Source organism: Hemiscyllium ocellatum, chromosome 3, assembly GCF_020745735.1.
Source record: "Hemiscyllium ocellatum isolate sHemOce1 chromosome 3, sHemOce1.pat.X.cur, whole genome shotgun sequence".
In the NCBI taxonomy this organism is placed as follows: domain Eukaryota; kingdom Metazoa; phylum Chordata; class Chondrichthyes; order Orectolobiformes; family Hemiscylliidae; genus Hemiscyllium; species Hemiscyllium ocellatum.
In genome coordinates, this window is record NC_083403.1 from 63,377,995 (window position 1) to 63,395,476 (window position 17,482).

At 40.9% G+C, this 17,482-nt stretch overlaps 1 protein-coding gene across 6 annotated transcripts in view; it reads right to left on the reverse strand.

Moving 5' to 3' along the window:
• The window catches only part of scara5 (scavenger receptor class A, member 5 (putative)), a 100,792-nt gene that overhangs the window by 51,096 nt on the left and 32,214 nt on the right, over window positions 1-17,482 (reverse strand). For 4 of the 6 annotated variants that reach the window (XM_060850443.1, XM_060850453.1, XM_060850481.1 and 1 more), the window contains 2 exons: window positions 13,134-13,276; window positions 4,932-5,063 (listed from right to left, as the gene is read on the reverse strand). In XM_060850443.1, coding sequence (XP_060706426.1) covers window positions 4,932-5,063; window positions 13,134-13,251 — 250 coding nt within the window. In that variant the 5' untranslated portion in view covers window positions 13,252-13,276. Of the gene's footprint in view, window positions 1-4,931; window positions 5,064-13,133; window positions 13,277-13,641; window positions 13,862-17,482 lie in introns of all 6 variants that reach the window. The other 2 variants (XM_060850463.1, XM_060850473.1) reach the window with 1 other exon arrangement.

Sequence of the window (17,482 nt, forward strand, 5' to 3'; positions counted from 1 at the left end):
AACATTCAGCCTCATCTGTCCCCTCTAGTCATCTCCTACTGTTTCTGATGATGTATTATTCAGCAAGAGACAGGACAGTACATTAGTTAGAATCAAGCAATCTGTCTGACTGACGCAATTGCTAAGTTTGAAAGTTGTAAGATGATGTAAATCTTTCAGCAGTGTTGATGATATGGTGTAGTGATCAATGTAGGAGCTCTGATTGATTGTTAGTGGATGTGGGCTGTAGATGTGGTGAATTGATCAGAATAATGGTGCAATTGGTGGGTTATGCTCTTTGAAAATGCATTCACGGACCTTGACCATTCATGTGAACCTTTGAATATAGACCATTAATTCCAGGTCTTCAAGCTTGACATATGGGATTGGTGTCTCCAGCTGTCTGCTCCCAATGTCTCTGAATGTATATTTGGAGAGACTCTTGACCCCCAGCAGGTACAGGGCATTTATCATAAATGCCTCTAGCAATGCCTCCAATGTAGCATCTGAAAACAGTGGAGTCAACTGTAGAGCATTTTGAGCCAATTCTCAGTGTTTCTCATGTCAGATTTAGTTCCTGCCTCGCTGTACATTTGCCAGTGTCTGAGGCAGCCTTTCTATATTTCCCATTTAATAGATGCAGACAAGTTTACACAGTGGGCAGGTTAGATTTAATTGATGCTAGCAAGTTGTAGTTTTGGCCTTCGCTGCTCTGTGCAGTGAATGTTTGGTGTGGTTAGCGTGGCTGCATGCAGGTATCCTTCAAATGAGTTAGAGGTTAGCTAACATGGTGTCACTGTTTAAGAAGGGTGGTAAGGGCAAGCCAGGGAACTATAGACCAGTGAGCCTGACGTCGGTGGTGGGCAAGTTGTTGGAGGGAATCCTGAGGGACAAGATGTACATTTATTTGGAAAGGCAAGGACTGATTAGGGATAGTCAACGTGGCTTTGTGTGTGGGAAATCATGTCTCAAACTTGATTGAGTTTTTTGAAAAAGTAACAAAGATGACTGATGAGGGCAGAGCTGTAGATGTGATCTATATGGACTTCATTAAGGCATTCAACAAGGTTACCCATAGGAGATTGGTTAGCAAGGTTAGATCTCATGGATTACAGGGAGAACTAACTGTTTGTATACAGAACTGGCTCAAAGGTAGAAAACAGATGGTGGTGGTGGAGGGTTGTTTTTCAGACTGGAGGCCTGTGACCAGTGGAGTGCCACAAGGATCGGTGCAGAGTCCACTACTTTGCATCATTTATGTAAATGATTTGGATGTGAGCATAAGAGGTACAGTTAGTAAGTTTGCAAATGACACCAAAATTGGAAGTGTAGTAGACAGCAAAGAAGGTTACCTCAGATTACAACAGGATCTTGATCAGATGGGCCAATGGGCTGAGAAGTGGCAGATGGAGTTTAATTTAGAAGAATGTGAGGTGCTGCATTTTGGGAAAGCAAATCTTAGCAGGACTTATACATTTAATGGTAAGGTCCTTGGGAGTGTTACTGAACAAAGAGACCTTGGAGTGCAGGTTCATAGCTCCTTGAAAGTGGAGTCGCAGGTAGACAGGATAGTGAAGGCGGCGTTTGGTATGCTTTATTGATCGAGTATTGAGTACAGGAGTTGGGAGGTCATGTTGCAGCTGTACAGAACATTGGTTAGGCCACTGTTGGAATATTGCATGCAATTCTGGTCTCCTTTCTATTGGAAAGATGTTGTGAAACTTGAAAGGGTTCAGAAAAGATCTACAAGAATGTTGCTAGGGTTGGGGGATTTGAGCTATGGGGAGAGGCTGAACAGGCTGAGGCTGTTTTCCCTGGAGTGTCGGAGGCCTTATAGAGGTTTACAAAATTATGAAGGACATGGATAAGATAAATAGACAAAGTTTTTTCCCTGGAGTCAGGGAGTCCAGAACTAGAGGGCATAAGTTTAGAGGGGAAAGATATAAAAGAGAACTAAAGGGCAGCTTTTTCACACAGAGAGTGGTATGTGCATGGAATGAGCTGCCAGAGGAAGTGATGGAGGCTAGTACAATTGTAACATTTAAAAGGCATTTGGATGGGTATATGAATAGGAAGGGTTTGGAGGGATATGGGCCGGGTGCTGGCAAGTGGGACTAGATTGGGTTGGGATATCTAGTCGGTATGGACGGGTTGGACTGAAGGGTCTGTTTCCATGCTGTACATCTCTATGACTCTATGACTCTAACCTTACTGGAAAATGGGAGATAAAAACTAAGATGGTAACTATTTCCACTATCAAAGCTGAATTGACAAGTGTCCAATCATGGAAATGAGTGAGATTTATGAACATGTGAGACCTATTGCAATTGCATTTGTTGTAATTATTTTTCAGGATGAGTTACTAATTTAGAATGTTCATCCATGGTAAGTAATAATTTCCTTATTAGAGATAAAAAAGTAGCCATGATAGAGAATATTTTGACAAGTTAGAAATAGGGATCATTGCTTCAATCATTTTCGTTCCTGCCATTACAATCTGTTGCAGTAACTAAAATCAAAGTTAGCATCCCTGATACCCGTGAATGAAACTGGAATATTTTTATAAACACCTAAAAGTTTATATAACCTCTGATTTTGGTTCAATCTGTAGATGGAATACGTGCAAACTTAGGACAGCTTCACTGGTGCTGATTATGATTATTGACCTCTACATTCATCTTGCTGTTCTCTGAACCTAAATTGAACTATAACTAAAGGGTCTCATCAGTGGGAGAGAGGAACTTCAAATGAATACAGGCTCATAAAAATACAACTTTCTCTAATGTACACATACTGCGGGATGACAAACAAATAAGTAGCAGCTGTTTCCTCAGAAAGAAAGCTTTGCTGTTGTGTATCTATAGCAATGCTATTACTGTACAGGTAACAGCTTCAAACCTGGATAGGACACTGCAAAATTGCAGATGAAATTAACATGTTGGCTGACTTTCTTATAAGGGTAAAATAGTAAGTATTTGCAAAGGTGGGAACATTGTTTTTAATCTTCACAACAAATTCTTAGTTATGGCATGCATTCTTTCTTAACATGAACAGAATGAAAAATAATCTATTAGCATTTCAGTATGTTCAGTGGACTATCTAGGAATTTTAAATGGGGTTTTATACTGTAGTTATGCGACATCAACTGCTGACCCTTTGTCACATGAGACCACTGTTAATCTTGTTGTAATGAGTTTGGCAGTCTGATGCCTAGCCTAATATGCATGTCATCCTGCTGCCTTGGCTTTGCTGAACACTCAATTTCAGTGTAAATCAACAGATCAGATTACAGCGGCCTTAACTAAACTTGAAGGCATCAATATGTGTTAACGTCAAGATATTTACAAAACATAAATACCATCTTTCATTTAAAAACTGAAAGAACTATGGATACTGTAAATCAGAGACAAAAGTAGAAATCTCTGGAAAAACTGATCTGAGAAAGTGTTCTAAGGAAGGGTCACTTGACCCGAAACGTTAACTCTGATTTCTCTCCACTGATGTTGCCAGACCTAGTGAGCTTTTCAAGCGATTTCTATTTTTGTTACCATTGTTTATTTACTTACTGCATATTCAATGCCATTATCAAATTTGATATGTTGTGAAATTTATGTTTCAAATGAAATCTGTTCTAAATTTTATAAATTCTAGAATTTATATGAATTCATCTATATTTCTGTGACCATGGATCATAATTCTGGATTACTTATAGACATATTAAACTTTAAGGCCAATGTATTTTTTAAAGGTGCACTGATACAGCCAAATAACTGCAATTATAAATCCAACAGCTGACTGGATAGAATCTCTGGAATGTTTCCTGATGAAGGGCTTATGCCTGAAACGATGATTCTCCTGCTCCTCAGACATTGCCTGACCTGCTGTGCTTTTCACTCTCGACTCTAATCTCCAACACCCGCAGTCCTCACTTTTGCCTAGAAACTCTGGAATGTCACACCTACAAGTATCAAAGAATTTCAAAAGGATAGCAGGCATGATAAACTGAACTGCAATCCCGTCTGAATATCTCAGACTGTGAACATGATGGTTTAAAGAAAAAGTATGTGCGAGACATATATTTGCGCTTTCCTCTCGCTAGAGAGCTTCAGCCGTGGTCTGTGCATTAGTGACCAGCCATCCTAGTGTGTGTAGGCTAGTGTGCTGTTAAGGTCATAGCTTTGGCAGCAGCTATTAAACACCTCTACACCACAGGTAAAGAAAGGGAATAGACTCTTACTCTAAGTGCTACTGTACATACTCTGTCTAAAGGAACCATGCCAATGGAATTTCAATTAATTTACAGAGCCAAGAATCTTGAAATTGACTGTTCAGCTACCAACACAAATGTTCCTAGTAACATACACTGCAATGGCCACAAGCATAACGTTCACTTCATGAATAATCCATAGAAACTGATCCATATATATTATCTTATTTTTCTTTGGACTCATTTTACATTTCTAATCTGTATGTTTGCATGTAGTATTATTATTTTTTCTCACATTTCATAATTAATAAGCGCTCTCCCTGGTTAACTTGGGAAATTGGCCCCTTCTAAAACATAAATGAATTTCAGTCTAGGAGAAAGGTATCTAGGAGATGGAATTCATTGTGAATTAACTTTTTGTGAAAACTAGAGGCAACAGAAGAAGTAGGAAGTGGAGAGATGGAGCAAAATTCATTTCCTCTCTCCTGGGAAATTGATGATTTCAAGTAATCCCTCTGGTGCCACAATAACTTGGGAAATCTCGCCCAGGGCTGAGTCATAACATTGTACATGAGAATTATGTTAAAAATTACCTTTCTGCATTACCTAAGCACCTCATGGATAAGTGAGGAAAGCATCTGACTTATGGCTGAGCTGAGATTTTATCAATGATTCAATGCTTGTATATAGTACCTGCCACTTACGACAACAGGGAAAGAACTGCACTGTGAAAAGAAGATGTTACCTGCAACAATGATAATTCCAATACAAATGAGGAAAACCAGGAGATACAGGACTACTATCGCACACTTCATTCCTGCCATTGAGTTCCAGTGGTTGCAAAAATTGCTTGCGGCCCCTCGCCTTCCAGTTGGTCCTTAACAAAATTAAATAAACGGTCAATGGTTTTGACTAGCCACAACTATTACACATTGAAACACTTTCAAAAGTATTGCACAAATCCTGTTAGCAATGTGAAATTATCAACATAAATATCCCTTTAATGTTACCATTACAGAATGAATCTTAAACATGCAAATTTTACGTTCATGCAGATAAAGCCTCTTTCTTTGTCCAATGCGTGGCAGCGCATATACGTCTGTAAGCATCCAGAGATATTCCTACTATGCATTGTGAAGAAAAATGTATATTTACATTTTATAAAGTTTGCATTTGCAATAGGTTCAACAAATTGAAGATTTTAATGTAAAAATTTATTTTGTGGCAATGTTTACAAGAATGAGTGCAAAGGGTAAATTCTAAGCAGAGATTTCATTATTTCCAGCTTCTATTATTTCAGAAGGACATCATTGGAAACTCTGGAGCAATGATGAAAACATCTGTTTGTGCCATTTTATTCAGTTTATTCTGCTGAACTTGCATCAAATGTTTTCCAGACAACCATGCATAGCCAAGTTGTTGAATATGGCATATTAGCCATTAAGAAAAAAGACAGCATCTTTCCCACAACCCTAATTAGTTTGAGAAACATCATTGTTTGAGAATTGGTTAATCACACATCCAAGTGTTTAAAACAGTCTGCATTCACAGCCAGTGTGTCCTTTTTTTGTACTTTCTTGAAAGCAGTCACAAACAATTAGAAAAATAACATAATGCCAATTATGTTCGAAATCCTAATTTGGGTTCTCCAAATTAAGTTATATAGACAAAATTATTTATATTGTGCTTTTGTCAGGTTATTTCAAGCATTTTATATCCAAAGTTATATAGATATAAATAGACAGAGACCAGGAGAACACAATGAAATTGCTGTAGAGACACCTTACACTGGGAACAATCTGCTCCTGATAATTCAAAGCTTTGTCTTTGCACTAAAACATTAATTACCCAATAATTTGTATTATGGTACATTAAATAATGTTGAAAATGATAGTTTAGTATTGAAAAATGAAACTATCCGATAATTAACTTTAAGTGACTTTGCATTAAAAGCAGACTGCATCAGGTATAATATAGAAATAGATAGAATTTACGGCCCAACTGGTTTGTACCAATATTTATGTTACACACAAACCTCCTTACATCATTTTAATGTAATTTTATCAGCATAACATTCTCTTCTTTCCTCCTCACTTATTTTCCTAGCTTCACATTTAATGTACCTATTTTATTCACTTCAATTACTCAGATAAGCAATCGTTGGCGAGTGATATTTCATCAGGCCAGTGCTGGCACAACTGATCATATTGGTGAACAACTGATCACCATCTTGGTGAACAATTTGGACTTGGGAACTGGAAGTAAAACTTTCAGTTGAATATGACATCAAAGTGAGCTGTACAGTTATTACAGAGGAGGACTTTGATGAAATACAGGAAAACATGAATAAACTCATAGAAAGGTAATGAAATTCACAAATGAAGTTCAATGTCAATCGTGCGAGGCATTGTGTTATGATAGGAAGCATGAGGAGGCATATATTCCTCATGGAATAAGAGTTGAATTTTTCACGGTGTTCCTGAAGACCGCAATGGTGCCAAGGAGCCTTGAAAATACTAGCATTGAATGGCATTTTGATTTTAAAGCAAGAATACCACTTTCCCTCCAACTCAGGACAGTTAAAATAGAAGATTTAAAAGCGAGGACAGGTTTTAGAATTGTAGTTTGAGAATAGTGGAGGGTAAGCAGGTACACAATTGGAGGTGAGTGAAAGCATTGCTCCAGCCTCATATGAGATTCTGAAGGACACACAGGAACTGCATGCTTGAAGAACAAAGGAATAGGTGGATATGTTGATGGGGATAGATGAGGAGAGTGCTCATTTGGAATGCTGTAAAAAGATACAACAATCTGAACAGGGTCTAAGGTTTGCCTTACACAACACCCAATATCATGTTGTTAAATAGAATTGTTGGGTGAATTGTTTGGGATCTGGATAGAGTAAGGACTATCATTTGGGTTTTCCTCATATTCTCTGTAAATGCTATCACATAACTGTAACTTCTTAATAGTTCTGATAATAAAATAAATCACATGTCATTGAAGACAGGTGCTTCTTCTTGTTAGAGTTGAGAGTATGGTGCTAGAAAAGTACAGCATATCCAGACAGTATCCAAGGAGCAGGAGAATCGACATTTCAGGGAAAAGCCCTTCAAGGCTTTTGCATGAAACATCGATTCTCCTGCTCCTCGAATGCTGCGTGACCTGCTGTACTTTTCCAGCACCACAATCTTGACTCTAATCTCCAGCATTTGCAATCCTCACTGTAAGCACTGTAGACCCCTGCCTGGAAAAAGGATAGTGGCAGCAAACCTACCACATAGCTCATACGCCTTGAGCAAGGGTGAGAATTCATATCATAACATGGTGGCAAATGGTGCCACTGACTCCATTTAGCTCCCTCCCTGGCAGATGTGGAGATCAGAAGATTTCTTCAGTCACAGCTTTAAGAAGGCTGTTCATGCAGAAAGTGAGCTGCCAATTCTATATATAGTTGAAGGTAAAGTTGACATATGAGAGCTCACTAAGGTATTAAAGAAGCATCAGATACTTTTGAAAAGGTAGCAAAAGCTTTTGGCAATTGTGATTAGATTTGATTCCCTACAGTGTGGAAACAGGCCCAACAAGTCCACATTGACACTCCGAAGAGTAACCCAGCCAGACCCACTTCCCTCTGATTAATGCACCTAACACTATGGGTAATTTAATGTGACCAATTCTCCTGACCTGCACATTTTTGGACTGTGGGAGGAAACCAGAGCACCCGGAGGAAACCACACAGACACAGGGAGAACGTGCAAACTCCATACAGACAGTCACCCGTGGCTGTGATTGAACCCAGGAACGCTGGTGCTGTGAGGCTGCAGTGCTAACCACTGAGCCACTGTGCCACCCTAAACGAATGGCCCTCTTGAAAGAACAAGAGTTAACAAAAGATTTCAGTCTTCAGGACTTTCTAATTCCATTAATCATTTCTACAGATTTGTGTAAAAATATGAAATTATGGAAATTTGAAGTCACAGTTCAAAAGGAATGTGTTGTTTTAGGAGTTATTTGTAAGTCTTTATCTAATTTGGTATAGTGTAAGGAAGATCTGATTCCAGAAAATGCCATTCAAATGGTGCGTGAAGCAGTCACGGATTAATCCTAAGAGGATTAATCACAGGTGATCAACAGTATCCATTCAGTTCTTGAGGTATAAAACTCCTAAGGCAAAAGTGAGAAACTAAAGCAGTGAGATAGGATTCGGATTGGAAGGTAGAACGTATAGACTCTGAAGAAGGGAGAGAGGCAGCAAAGTATAAACTATAGGCCAGTTAGCATGACATGTGTCATGGGGAAGGTTTTAGAATCAATCATTAAAGAGACTATAATTGTGCATTTAAAAACTCTAGGTAATCAGGAAGAGTCCTGTTTAGCTAATTTATTGGGGTCCTTTTAAAGATCAATGTGCTGTGGATAAAGGGATGCCTGCAGACATGGTGTATTTGAATTTCAGAATTTCATAAGGTCATTGCAGAAAATACATGTTCGTGGCTGGCAGAAAACAATAGGCCGAATTTTATGTTTTTTTTGTCTAAGTTTCAGTCTAATCAAGTTTCATGGAGGGTTTCACTCTGCAAGTTCTCCCTATGTACCATACTAAATCTTATCTCATTAACTATTTACCCTATAATATGGCTTCTCCCTCTCGTCCAATTCTAGCCCCATTCTACCACTCATTGTACCCAGAACAACTTGCCACTGCAGGGATATCATGGAATGTAGCAGCATCCCAGGCAAGGGACCATCTTTAAAAGGCCATTGTGTACTCTGATAAGCTCTGTTGGACCAGAGTTACCCTGACTCGTACCCTGAACATGACATAAAAGTGTAAGTTTGCACCTTGCTTTATAGGCAGGGTCATGAAGATCCTGACTATGGATAGACAGGATGTCCTCTTGCCCCAGTATGAGTAGAAAAGTCCGTGACACCAGACCACGTGAAACTGGTCCAAGGACGCCACCCAAGTCACAGCAGTTTCAGCTGGCTGGAGGAATGCACAGCACTTTAAGAGGAAGGGTAATGACCTTCTCCACTCTGTCAGCATAAGTGTCACCAACTTCTCTCCAATACCTCAAACTCACTCTACTGCTGTAGCTAGCCACTCCCACCAATGCTCATGCTCTATCCCTCTCACCATTGCCTGCAATATCTTCCCTTGCTCACTTTCACTTACCTCAGTCCCTGGCACCACTAACACTGCAAGCCCTCTGCATTACCAACTCAGGAACCACCCCTATACCTACATTAAAAATAACAGCTATGACACACATTTTCATCTCTTTTAAAACTTGCTTTTTCTCTCATTCCAGTAGGAAAACAACCAACAGTAAGGCAGAAACAATCATGACAGATGATGCTCAGCCTGACATTTAGCCCCTTATCACTCATGAGTAGAAGACCCAGATTCTGACAATCTCAAGTGACTGACTGACCGTGTCCAGGTCCCTGAACTGATATCAGAGGCTTCTTTTGACATAGCCCCTGACTGAAGGCTATCGCCTGTGAATTTATGGGAATTCCTAATATCTATGATAAACGTCTTGGCTTTGTGTTTTCACTAAGTGGCAATGCAGTTCAACAACTGTCAGCCTGATATCACTGACTGAGGTGCAAGGTGCAAGGTAAGTCAAGACTAGGAGGGATTCTGTGAGATTCCAGGTAGGCTCAAAGTGACTGAATGCTAAGAGAGCGGGTGAACAGTCCAGAGATGCCACCGGGTCCAGTCCATGAGCTGGATGTGTGTCCATAAGAGCAATGTGGAGTCCGAGGTGCAGCAATGAAATGTACGTGCATTTTCTTTTACTGTACTGTAGGTGGATTGAAGTTGAGCCAATAGCTTCTTAGAAGCTGGCACATTTCAGATGTCAATATCCATAGACATGTGGTGCATATGTCCGATGGCCATGGAGCGTGCTGAGCATGTTGAGTGGTGACAAACATGAAGCTCTTTTCAGTGAGGGGTAAGCTGAAATTGGCAGGTACCTGCACTGACTTCCATGACGAGAATCCTCAACATCCATCGTTTGCTTGTGTCCGATTGTAAGATAGAATTCAGTACCAGTGACAAAGATCTTGCCAAGCAAGAAGCAATCTTCAAGTAGTATAACTGGTGAAGCAAACATTTTGGTTTCAAGATTACTGCAGTCACCAAGATTAAATAAAACTGCCCAAGTTAAGCAACAAGTTGAAGTGTAGACTCCCTACTTCAGAAGGTTGAGAATAAAAATCTGTTCACGTAGATTGAGCACATGGTGTTCACAACTCCATGGAAATCACTAGATGATTTATTTCACAGATCTCAGATGTTATCAAGAAGAGAAAATTGCCTTGCTCAGAGATCCTGGATGCTTGAAAGAAGTTTTGGCTGTTTCATTAGGACAGCTGTTCTCCATGAGGGAAATTCATGAGATCCTCCAGACACTACAATGGAGCGATTGCCTGTTTCAGCAGGAAAGTGTCCTCAGTAAAGGACACCATCAAGAGATAAAACATCTTCCAGTGTAGAGGACTGTCAGGAGCAGGTTCATAATCAATAATCTTCACTGGAGAGACCTACACCTACCAAGCTTCCAAGACTGAAGAGAATGCATTCTGTGGAATGTTCAAATCAGCTGAAGTTGAGAAGTGAGACCTTTGGGGGAGTTACTGTATAGGACATAAAAATCTGAAATGCTGAGGAATGCTTTAAGCACCATGATGATGGGGGGACAACAGTTTAGATCTTGAGGAATACATCTGGGTCTTACTCATCATGTCTGAAATGAGGTCCATTTTATTAATATAATTTATACACGTTTGCGATAATGCAATAAACTACATCTTAGAGTCATAGAGATGTACAGCATGGAAACAGACCCTTCAGTCCAACTCATCCATGTCAACCAGATATCCCAACCCAATCTAGTCCCACCTGCTAGCACCCGGCCCATATCCCTCCAAACCCTTCCTATTCATATACCCATCCAAATGCCTCTTAAATCTTGCAATGGTACCAGCTTCCACCACATCCTCTGGCAGCTCATTCCATACACGTACCACCCTCTGCGTGAAAAAGTTGCCCCTTAGGTCTCTTTTATATCTTTCTCCTCTCACCCTAAAGCTATGACCTCTAGTTCTGGACTCCCCAACCACAGGGAAAAGACTTTGCCTATTTATCCTATCCATGTCCCTCATAATTTATAACCTCTATAAGGTCACCCCTCAGACTCTGACAGTCCAGGGAAAACAGCCCCAGCCTGTTCAGCCTCTCCCTGTAGCTCAGATCCTTCAACCCTGGCAACATCCTTGTAAATCTTTTCTGAACCCTTTCAAGTTTCACAATATCTTTCCGATATGAAGGAGACCAGAATTGCATGCAACATTCCAACAGTGGCCTAACCAATGTCCTGTACAGCCGCAACATGACTTCCCAACTCCTGTAATCAATACTCTGACCAATAAAGGAAAGCATACCAAACACCTTCTTCACTATCCTATCTACCTATTTAAGACAAGTGCCCATTCCCATTAGATTACCAAGTAGTTTTCCTCCAGTATACCTAGTTCAACCAAGCCTTGTAGATCCCAAACAGGAAAGAAAATAAACTTACCAGCTACAACATAATGCACAGTGATCAGAATTGAACTTGTAACCTGAAGTATAAATGCTAGACTCGACCTGATTGGCCAAATGGACTATATCTCTGCCTTAAATACTTATAATACTTTCTAGCTACTCCACGTTGCAACAGTCAACACTCTCTGGATAAAGACATTTCTTTGGAATACCTCACTGGATTTATGAGTGATGATCTATTATTTATAATTCCAAGTTACATTTATGGTTTTGTTTTAAAGTGTGTAGTTTTTTTTAACAGAAATAGGTAGTTACCAGCACAGAAATATTTTATACCTTTTCTCAGGCATGGTGAAACAATCCATTGGATACATTTGGTGAAAATTAAACTGCTGCCGATGATAACTAACCTTCTTTGATCAACAGATCAATGCTGACTCCAGACCACACCAAGATGTGCTTCCATTGTAATACACTGGTGTTTGATATATTTGTGGTGGAATTCGAGAATTTCCTCAAAATATGTTATGCCACAGTTGCATCATTTAGAATGTAAAATCACCACACTACAGCCCAGAAAGAGAATTGAAAGGTGAATTTCCTGGGTGTACTTACTCGCTTTCTTATTGGTGCTGTCATTAGAGTAAAATACGAATGAGACCATCTAGAAATGTTGGCAACAGATAGGGAACCAACAGGTGAGATGTAAGGTGGTTGGCTCTTTCACCACAGTTGAAGAAATTTCTACTTAAATGCCCTAAATTCTTCCATAAAAGACACCTCACACTTTCTTGTAGCTGCTGCATTTGGTAACCACAGTTACTGTTTATTACATCATAACCTTTTAGGAAAACTGCAGTTGCTGCACATGCCTCTCTCTGTAACACCAGTGCTGTTACAGTCTGCTTGCAACACCAATCTGCTTGCAACACCAATCTGCTTGCAACACCAATCTGCTTGCAACACCAATGCAGAAATCAGCAGTAGTTCCATAGCAAGATGATTGCACGCTGAACTGACAGTAGGGCTAACTGAAAGGCAATAAATGCATAAATGATCCCTTTGTCAATGGTGTCCACATTCAAAGAATAGATTTACTTAAAACTTCGGAAGATCGTAACTGAAGGAATATGTTGAGGCTAGATTCATTAGTAACAGGGCTTAAACAATTCTAGAACAGGATTTAACATTCAAGAAACAGCAAACTTAAGAAGTCATTCAGCTATCCACATTTATGAAAATTACTTTGAGCTTCGAAATTTTAATCATAGAATAATAATCCAAACAGCAGCAAATATAAAGGAACGGAAAATCGTGAATCCTTCTATGAAAACAGAGATCCTTTGCTCTCAATTTCCAGTTCTCTTTATGGACAGTTATACGTACTTTCTTCACAAAGGTTCAGCTTTGAGAGATTCCTTCCATCAAACTCAAGTGATTCTTCATACATTGATCCATTTTCCTGAAACTCATTTGCGATGAGAGGCAGATCTTTGTTCTCCATTTATTCTGAGCACTGAAGACTTCACCTATGATAAGCACAGTTCAGCCACTCAGTTACAGAAGTAAGATTTTGCTTTTGATTTTGTATCAATAACCTGTTAGCTACTTTAATTTAATCAGAAATAATTGCAATAAATCAGATTCTGTTAATATTATTCATACTGCATACATCTAATGCTCATTCATTTTCTTAGCAAAAGAAAAAAAAATCAACCCTTTATTTATATGTGCATTGCTTGACAGGTTAAAAACCCAATGAACAGCATTCATATTATATAGAGAAAACTTTGTAGATGTGGGTTTAAAAATAACAAGAAAAAAAGGTTAGGAGGGATGACAAAAAGTATGAATGAAGAAATGATTTTTAAAGAATACTCCACCTCCATGTTACCTGTTCCTCCTTCTGACCTTTGCAATTTGACAAGAAGATCCTCAGCAAATCACTCCCATGTAGACTCAAGCCTCCCTTGGGTTGCCTGACCAAACATTCAGAATCATCAGGACCTCCAGGTTCCATTAGGAGTGAGGTCCGCAGATGTTGGAGAAGTCAGATTTTCCTTCACATCCACCCACCTCATCTCCTGCATCTATTGCTCTCAGTTTGGTCCCCTCTACATGGAGGAGAGAGGAGCATTTTAGGGAACAACACTGGGACACAGACACCAACAGCTCCACTGCCTTCTGGCCAACCACTTCAACTCCTCCTCCTACTCCCCTAAGGATATGCAAATCCTAGGCCTCCTCCACTGCCAATTCCAAGCCATCCACCAACTAGAGGAAGAACACCTTATCTTTCACCTTGGGACTCTTCAACCACATGCCATCAATGTTGATTTTGCCAGTTTCTAAATCTCCCTTCCCCCCCCATCCCAGATTCAAACCTCCAACTCAGCACTACCTCCTGACCTGTCCATCTTCCTTCCTACCTATCCACTCCACACTCCCCATCAACCAATCACAATTACCCCCACCTGCATCCACCTATCACCTTCCCACCAACCTTGCCCCCTAACCCACCCCCTCACACTCTCCACGTTCCTGATGAAGGGTTTATGCCCGAAACGTCGACTCTCCTGCTCCTCAGATGCTGCCTGACCTGCTGTGCTTTTCCAGCACCACCCTTCTCGATTCCAGGTTCCACTACAGAGCATGCTCCCTCCAGCCCAGCTGCAGAAATAATGAGTACACTAAGGTGTAGTGGAAGAAAGAAGATAAAAAAAAACTTATTGAGGGCACTTTGGTTGCATGGTTGAATGCACAATATATCATTTTGGACTTTTTTTTATAGACATCACTGACTTCACATTACATCTGATTCTTTGTGTCCTGTGTAGCCAAGTCATTGTTTCACCATGAGATATCACTTCACGATCACAGACAATGTCCCATGGATTGATGTCTGTACTGAGAGACTGCTGTTTCTTCCGGAAGTAAGAGGAACAAGACGCACACAGAGGCTCTGAGTGCTGGTGACACCTTAAGCCATCCTTGTAAAACATCCCTATTATTTCATGCTCCCTATGTTGAAAAGTGTTGCAGTGAATGAGTTGGTCACTGATGTCTGGAGATGTGTAATGCAAACAGTGATCAACGTATTATGATGGCCAGAGAGTGGGAATCCCATAGATCTATGTGCTATACATTGTATGGGTCTGTGTGCAATTTTCCTTTTGCAAGTCCAATATCAGTGGGCCCTGCAGTCTCCTTCCTCACAGATCGAGTTACTTACCCTCCCCACCCTGAGTGTGGATGCAGCCATTTCTCTCCCTGTTGTGCACTTTTGGTTCGCAGCTCAGTGAGCCCTGGGCTGAGAACAATGTGCAGCCTCAATGTGTTTGTGAGCCCTGCCAAATGCCCAGATCTCCTTCCCATAAACTTCATCAGCTTCACACCTCCCCAGAGCCCTTCCCAACCTGTCTACATGAGTCTGCCTACCTTTCCTAGCTAGCCCCTGGAAAATGAGGTGACCATGCTAAGTACAGACTGCCCCTCCCACCCTGATCTTGAGGTAAAGCTACTCTTGATTGTGGACAAACTCCTTCCCATGTGACCAGTCTCCTGCCCAAGGTGGAGCATATTGCCCCTGGCCGATACGCTTGACCCCATCATCACAATTGTCATTCTCCATTCCCAGACTGACACTGTAGCCCACACTTCTGAAGACTAACTCAATGAGTCTCCTTTCTGTGGCAGCTCTGTGCACTCTCAAATCCTCTTTCCCTTACTTTCTCTGGATAGATCCAAGAGATGGACCACGGCCCATTCCCTGGAGTAACTTAACTGGCCAGTTCTGGACAAGAAGTCTGGAGATCCCTGAGGAGTGGCTGTACTGCACCCTGACCATGTTAGCCTGAACTGTTCACAGGAATGACCAACATCCACTGCTCAGACTGTAGAGCATGGACTCCCGTGGAGCACTCCAACCGATTGCCTGACCCTGGCCAGTAACCTGGACAGGTGTCAGAAGCTGCCCTTGACTTACTGCCTTGTCTGGCAGGTACCTTTGTGGACCCTAAGACATTGCTGCTTACTTGCTGAACAGACAGTGTGTTTGCCAGGTAAACCACTGGCGCACAATGTAGGTGTGAGATCAACTTAGCATACTGCAAGAGAGAAAGATGAATTCCCCCTTGCCTGAGGACTGCTGCCCAGCAAGGTAAGCTGCCTGCTTTTCAGACTGAACTAATTGGAATAGTAAGGCAAGGAATGAATTGTATGAACATCCAGATAGGCGCAAAGTGAGTAAGCGCTAAGTGAGTCATCGAGAAGCCCGGTCTAATCCGTGAGATGGGTCCCTGCTAGTTCCAGGTGTAGCCTGCTTCGTGAGTCTGTACTTCCTGAGTGATCTGCAAGTGTGTGAGGGTGGCAACGGATTGGCAAATACCAGATATGAATGTACATGGACAAAGTGTGCATGCAGCTGGTGTGTGTGTGTGTGTGTGTGTGTGTGTGTGTGTGTGTGTGTGTGTGTGTGTGTGTGTGTGTGTGTGTGTGTGTTGCGTTGTGCTCCACAATGTAGGTTAGTTATATGCAACATGAAGGCTGCTTGGAGCAAGCGGAGAGCTGAATTTTCCAGGTACACATTCTGACCTCCATGTCAGGTTTTCTCATTTTCCAGCTTGTTTCGTGCAATTGGCAACTCAGAAAGCTGAATATTAATGAGGTCAATTGCTCCATTAACAAGGGATTTAACAAGCAATAATCACCATGAATTGGCAACATGTCACTGACTAGTGAGAAACTCACCACAGCCCTTGTCAAAAGTATAAAAGATGAAGCAAGGAGTTCTTGATGTCGAGATGGGCCTGGCCAGAGTTCCTGTCTGATCCTGCCACAAATCTCACCATGACCCACAATGCTCAGACCCCTGTATGATTTTGTTCAGTGTTTTCTGGCCATGTTAGCTAATGAACAGACAGGTAAACAGCACAAGACAGAGAGGGTTCTACCACAGGATAAACAGCAGATTTTAATGCCAAAGTCGAGAAATGAAAAGAGCCTCAGTCGATACATGATTTAGAGGTGCCGGTGTTAGACTGGCGTGGATAAAATTAAAAATCACACAACACCAGGTTATAGTCCAACAGGTCTATTTGGAAATACTAGCTTTCGGAGCTCTGCTCCTTCATCAGGTGGTTGTGGAGAATAAGATCATAAGACACAGAATTTATAGCAAAAGATTACAGTGTCATGCAGCTGAAATGATATATTGAACAACTGTGGATTATTGTTAAGTCTTTCATCTTTTAGAATGGGTTGCAGGTTTTGGTTGTTATTGTAGAAATTTCATCTCCTTCCTCAATGTTTATTAGAAAACTTCAAACTATCTGTCTTTGGAAACTCTCTTATCGAACTACCTCTGGTTGTTGTTTGTGTAAGGCCCCCTTTCACTGGGCCCCCAGTAATCCCTGCTCAAAAGTACAATTGTGTTTTACTTAAATGCTGGAGCAGGCTTCTAACTCTGTTTGTCACTTGTCAGCTATTTTGTGTCTAAATACTGGAGCAGGCTTTTTAACACTGCTTATCCCCTTGTCAGCCATTTTGTGTCTTTCACCTATGGGCAGCTCTTACGATTATTTATTTTGAACCTGTCACTTGAGTGGCATAAGAGTGTGATATGTAAAAGTAACTCCCTTCCCAACAGCATGTGGGTGCACCTAGAAGACATGAACTGCTGCAGTTCAAGAAGACTGCTCACCACCACCTTCTCAAGGACAATCAGGGATGGGGAA